Here is a 6000-nt window from a genome sequence, read left to right on the forward strand (position 1 = left end):
ATTTTACTACTTGTAACACTCCGATTTAACATGACCTTTCTTTTTACAACAGTGACAAGTTTTACCTTGGTTGGAAGATTTTGATCTACCAATTCCAATATTATCATAAGAATGCTAGCCTTTTTTCCCATTGTCTGAGCTAGTCGATTCATGCATCACGAGATAATTTGCCTAGGGCTCGGAACTAGATACAAGATGTTTCATCTTGTCAAACGAGTGAAAGCCATTGTAAACTTCTCCAAGAGTGAGTGTTTCGTGACTGTACAAGATTGTATCTTTGAAAGATGAGTAAGAATGAGGAAGCGAACATAGGATGATCAGTCCTAAGTCTTCTTGATCTTACTTCACTTCTAAAATCTTTAGATCATAGACGGTTTCCTTGAATGTGACCATATGCTCTTCAAGAGACGAACCTTCAACCAACTTGAGCTAATAAAGACGTTGCTTTAGGTGCAACTTGCTGGTAAATGATTTTTGCATGCAAAGTTGCTCCAATTTCGCCCACAAAGATACAACTGTTTTTTCTTTTAACACATCCTGTAAAATTTGATTTGTGTAAACAAACCTGAGAAATAGCTTTATGATCCTTACATTTTTCTTCATTCGTCCATTGAGTTAAGGCTTCTCATCAAATCTTTTTATTGCATCGTAGAGATCTAACTGTGTAAGAACATCCCAAATCTTTACATTCCATAGCGAGAACCTGGTGTTTTGATCCGACATCGAAATATCATACTTTATTGTTGTCATAATCTTGAACCCAAAGCTCTGATATTAGTTTGTTATAATATCAGAATGATGATTATCGACAAACAAATAAACACGATTGAAAAGGAAAAACAAAGAACACCAGAATTTAATTGGAAAACCCAATAGTGAAAAACCACGAGCAAAGGAAAATAATTTTACTAATATGAAAGAAGAAAATACATGAAGATTTTGGTGATAGAAAATAACTTGATTTCTAACCGTGACCTTTAGTATCTATTTATAGTATAAGTATTTAATTACAAATAAAAACTAAATAAAGTAAAAATCTACTTTAATAAAGTTTTTTTACTTTTAATCAAACTAAGTTTCCTACTTTTCTAATATTTATATATTAATTAATTTGTGTCACTTTGAATTCGAGTCAAACTCTAACAATTTCTTTATGATTAAATATGATTCCATGCGTTTTTTTTTTTGGATAATTATTCTATGCGTTTAGAATGTACTACTTCTTCACTTTTTGGAGTCAGACCCATTTTCTATTCTTTAAATTATTTTATGTGAGGTTTTTATCCCATACAAATGAATTTGGAATGAAGACAAAAGAAAGTGGTGTTGGTAAAATGTGATAAACGTGATACGGATGACCAATTTTTTAATGGGTAAAGTACACGAATGTGTCCCTGACTATAGTATATTATTTTATTAAATTCATTGATTATTAAAAGTTATAAAATGATCATTCGACTATAGAATGTTGCTTTATTGAGTCTCTCAACCACCAAAAGTTACAAAATAATCACCAAACTATTCATTATGATCTAAACTCATCATTTTATGTTAAACAGTTGACGGTATTCTAAGCTGAACGTTAACTCGCTGACTGTGATATGATAAAATCTGATCCAAGAATCTCAAACAATTATCACATGTTAACGTCCAACTTACACAACTGCCAATTTTTTAACGAGAAAATATGAGTTTGTAACATAATAAATAGTTGGGTGACAATTTTGTAACTTTTGATAATCGAGAGACTTAATAAAATAATATACTATAGTCAGGGGACCATTCGTGTACTTTAACCTTTTTTAATTATACAACTTAAGGGTATTTTTAATTGTTAAATCGATATTTATTTATTAGTAGATTTTTAATGCAAATATGAAAGAAAGAAAAACTCTCTACTAAACATCAATCAATCTAATTAATCAACTCTTTAATATAAATTCACTGCTGAAGTTTTCACTTCACAGTCATGAATATATATATTTTTATTAATATAAGTTGATTACAAATGGTAGTATATGCTTTCAATCATTTGATAATAAGCAATCAAATATCTTGTGGTTACTGTTACTCGAACCCGAGATTTCTAAAGTCTAAAAATAACAATAAACTCTTTAACTAATAATTTGATCCGCGCCACAACCATGAATAATAAAGGTGCAATAATTAAGAGTGAACAAAAATATAATAAAGTGCATGAATCTCGAGTTTTCGCTTCACATTGCAAGTGGAAAATACAGAATGAAAAATCCCATCTCTCTCGAGTTTTCACTTCACAGCCATGAGAATATTAAAGGTGGGCTTAGGGAAAGAGCGACAAATATAATAAAGTCCATAAATCTCGAGCTTTGGCTTCACATTGCAAGTGGAAAATACAGAGAAAAAGATGGCAACCCTCTCGAGTTTTCACTTCACAACACCTCATCAGTCCTCATGGATTTGAAACGAACAATTAACAATGCAAACATGAAGACCAGTTAACTCGAGGGTGAAAAACTCCCGTGTTGTCGCTTCACGGTCCAAGGCATAAACTATTTTTGATTCCTTCAAATGGGTATTTTTGGACCCATATAGTATTTCTTTTATCAACTTTTATATTTAAAAATATTGTATACAATTTTATTTATCATTTTATATGTTAGTTACGTCTTTCATACCGAGCTTGGGCTAGTAGAATCTTGTAAATTCTCTCTTGGGCAAATGATGGGCCCTTATAAGATGGGGTTGCTTTTATTACTCCATTGATTTTCAGCTTTATCCAATTAACTTAAATGGAATCGAAATGGATTGTTTCATGCTCTCTGACAAAAAGATGAATTACTCTATGTCGGCCATGGTTTGTTAATAAAATATTTTATATTTAACCTCATTAAATTTAATCAAATTATGATAATATATGCATACATAATTAGATACCGTCAAGATCAACCGACTCCCTCTTCAAACCGCTATAAAACCCCCCACCCTTGGCTCCAAGTTCTCATCCTACACTCAATCCTATCAATTACTCCTATTTGAAGAAAGAAGCTAGAGTCATGGCCACAAAAAGAAGAGCCTCACTAGCCCTAGTTTTTGCACTCAACATTCTCTTCTTTTCCCTAGTCAGTGCTTGTGGTTCCTGCCCTTCCCCCAAGCCTAAACATAAACATAAACCTAAGCCAAAACCCACCCCATCTCCCTCTCCTGCGGGATACAAGTGCCCCACGGATGCCCTTAAACTAGGTGTGTGTGCTGATCTGCTCGGCGGGTTTCTCAACATCACCCTCGGTACCCCTCCCGTCGAGCCATGCTGCACCCTCATCCAAGGCCTAGCTGACCTTGAGGCCGCCGTTTGCCTTTGCACTGCTATCAAGGCTAACATTTTGGGCATCAACCTTAATGTCCCACTTTCCCTCAGTTTACTCCTCAACGTCTGCTCAAAGAAAGTTCCCCCCGGTTTCCAATGTCGTTAAATCGTTCTCTCTCTTCTTGGTGTTGTTGCGTGGTTTTTGATGATATAATATCATCCATCCGGCATGCGGTGATCAATGTTCAATTACCTTGTTGTACTTGTAGGGTTGTTCTTCCTTTTGGATTGACACTGAATAAATGTAATACTATAAGAAGGTGTTTAATTTCATCGAATCTACGTGTCTTAATTTATGGGAAATGAAATACTAGTGTAATTCAGCTTGTTTATTTGAAGAAGCCGACAATCTTTCTTCACTGCAGAGTAGAAGCATGTCTGATTCCTGGTGTTCTCATGCTACAGTCTTTCTTTTTTATTTAGGTTTAAGTAGGTTTTTAATAAGATATTTTTCTTTGATTCTGATGTTAATATAATATTTATTCGCCGAACAAAAAAATTAATATGAACTCTAATCTTAGTATTAGATTGTGATGCAACACAACAGTTACATCTTCTCAATACTAACAACATTTTAATACTATGTAATAAGGAAAATGCATCACAATTTTTACCGTCTAAAATTATCGCTTCAACAAGTTAAATATTATATCGCAATAGCATACCTTTAGGTGACTTGAGATTAAATAAATATTAAAATATAGTTGAAAATATATAAATATAATATTTTAATTATTTTTAAAACATAAATTATATATGCGACAATTATTATTATAACATTCATAAAACTTACGATTATTTCATTATAATCGCATCAATAGTGGACACCACAATCATAATTTAATTTTATGTTGAATAATATTGAGAGGATTCACTACAACAAAATTATTCTACAACGGCCATGAATTTTATATTCCATAAACAGCTACAAAATCTTTAGAACATTTCCAAAAAAAAATTAAGTGATTTAGCTAAACCATGAGCAGTGAGACAAGTGAATGGAACTTAACGGAATGTAACCATAAAGCACAAGATATACTAGACACTACCAAAACCTATTGATTAAGCAATAGGGTATGCAAAATGTAATCTCATTAATGAAGCAAATGGTGGTCGGATATCCATGCAGATATTGATCTTTTGAACAATCGGCAAATAACATCCGGGACATGTTTAGAAGCAGGGCACAACAAGTGTAAACGGTGGTCGGGGATTAGTGCGAGCTGTCTCTTCCATTCTTACGTTTTTCATGTCGTTTATTGCTTGGAGTTGTATGGAAACATAGATATATAGGTGTCAGGCTTTTTTAGATAACCATGGAGTCGTTTCAGGTCGGTGTAGTGGCCCATGGCTCATGGTTTTGAGAGCCGATAAAGCAACTAATGAAGCACATTTAGGGACCCGTGAACTATTTTTGTCGCATATTATAACCCATCATAATCCAATCATCAAGTTTTCACACTCTCCACGACACATACATGCAACAAGTACTACTAAAATACAACAATGATTGAAGAAAAAGTTCTAGCCCTGAAGATTACAGAAAAACAAACTCTAAATCAATTGAAAATACAACAATGGTGAAACCCTAGGACAAAGCGACCTAACCAAACCTAATGGAAAAGTACACTTTATTTTCAATTTCGCAGCAGCAGGTTCAGTTTCGCAGATTTCTATGACCTATTCTTTGTTTGTTTCTTCCCCATCTTCATTTTGTTTTCCTTTTCATCGTTGTGAACGCTTTGGCCATAGGTTTCAGCTTTTTATTGGGTTACTTCTGCAATTTCGTTTTTTGATATATATCTCCTAATTTACAAATGATTCGGCTGAGGAAAAGAAAATAATTCTCCAGAATCTCCACGATTTTTCGAAGTGAATATTTTACTGCCACGCATCCTCTATTATTTTCTGCTATGCTTAGTTGTAAGATCAGTGGATGGTACAGAAAGTGACTGTCATAGCAGAACTCATCGGTGAGGTAGCTAGGGTTTTGCATTTTGCTGTTGCAGTGTGTATTTTTTCCCTCTCCGTTACTTTCACTAATCGAACATGTGAAACCTCATTCTGTCTCATATAATTGATAATCGAACTATATATTTGGGTGAATTCACGAGATAATGTTCTCGAACTTTTTTATTCACGATATAATGCACATTCCAGATTAATTGCTGGGATGGGGTGAATTCTACAGTGATCTCGTAGGACGCCATGCAATCCAGGCGATCTTGTAGGACGCCATACAATCCAGGCGACATACCATACGGGTGACATACGAGCCATACAAGCCATATACGAGCCACGAGCCAATGGAGAGGTCGCCATGCAGTATTATACGAGGAGAGGTCGCCATGCAGACGTGCCAGCCAATGGAGAGGTCGCCATGCAGACGAGCCAGCCAATGGAGAGGTCGCCATGCAGACGAGCCAGCCAATGGAGAGGTCGCCATGCAGTCTGGGCGACCTTGTAGGTCGCCATGTAGTCCCGGCGACCTTGTAGGTCGCCATGTAGTCCCGGCGACCTTGTAGGTCGCCCCGGCGTCACCTAGCTCACGAGACCATGCATGCACATGCAGCCAAGATTACTTCACGTGCTCCTGCTCCCCGCTGCATGCCTACAGCTATTGATGCCATGTGATCCTAGCTCACGAGACCATG

The 6000-nt window shown here is 35.5% G+C and overlaps 1 protein-coding gene across 1 annotated transcript; it reads left to right on the plus strand.

Annotated features, from left to right (window-relative positions):
- The first annotated feature begins 2986 nt into the window (after window positions 1–2986).
- LOC120173248 (14 kDa proline-rich protein DC2.15-like) lies at window positions 2987–3705 on the plus strand. Its single transcript, XM_039180467.1, has one exon. It carries the CDS (start codon window positions 3036–3038, stop codon window positions 3450–3452), a length of 417 nt encoding a protein of 138 aa, XP_039036398.1. The 5' UTR covers window positions 2987–3035; the 3' UTR covers window positions 3453–3705.
- The last annotated feature ends 2295 nt before the right edge of the window (window positions 3706–6000 follow it).

Source organism: Hibiscus syriacus, unplaced genomic scaffold (genome assembly GCF_006381635.1).
Source record: "Hibiscus syriacus cultivar Baekdansim isolate YM2019G1 unplaced genomic scaffold, ASM638163v2 tig00111942_pilon, whole genome shotgun sequence".
NCBI classification, from domain to species: Eukaryota; Viridiplantae; Streptophyta; class Magnoliopsida; order Malvales; family Malvaceae; genus Hibiscus; species Hibiscus syriacus.

Coding starts and splice junctions, on each gene's coding strand:
- LOC120173248 (XM_039180467.1), top strand. CDS start 3,036: ATGGCCACAAAAAGAAGAGCCTCACTAGCCCTAGTTTTTGCACTCAAC.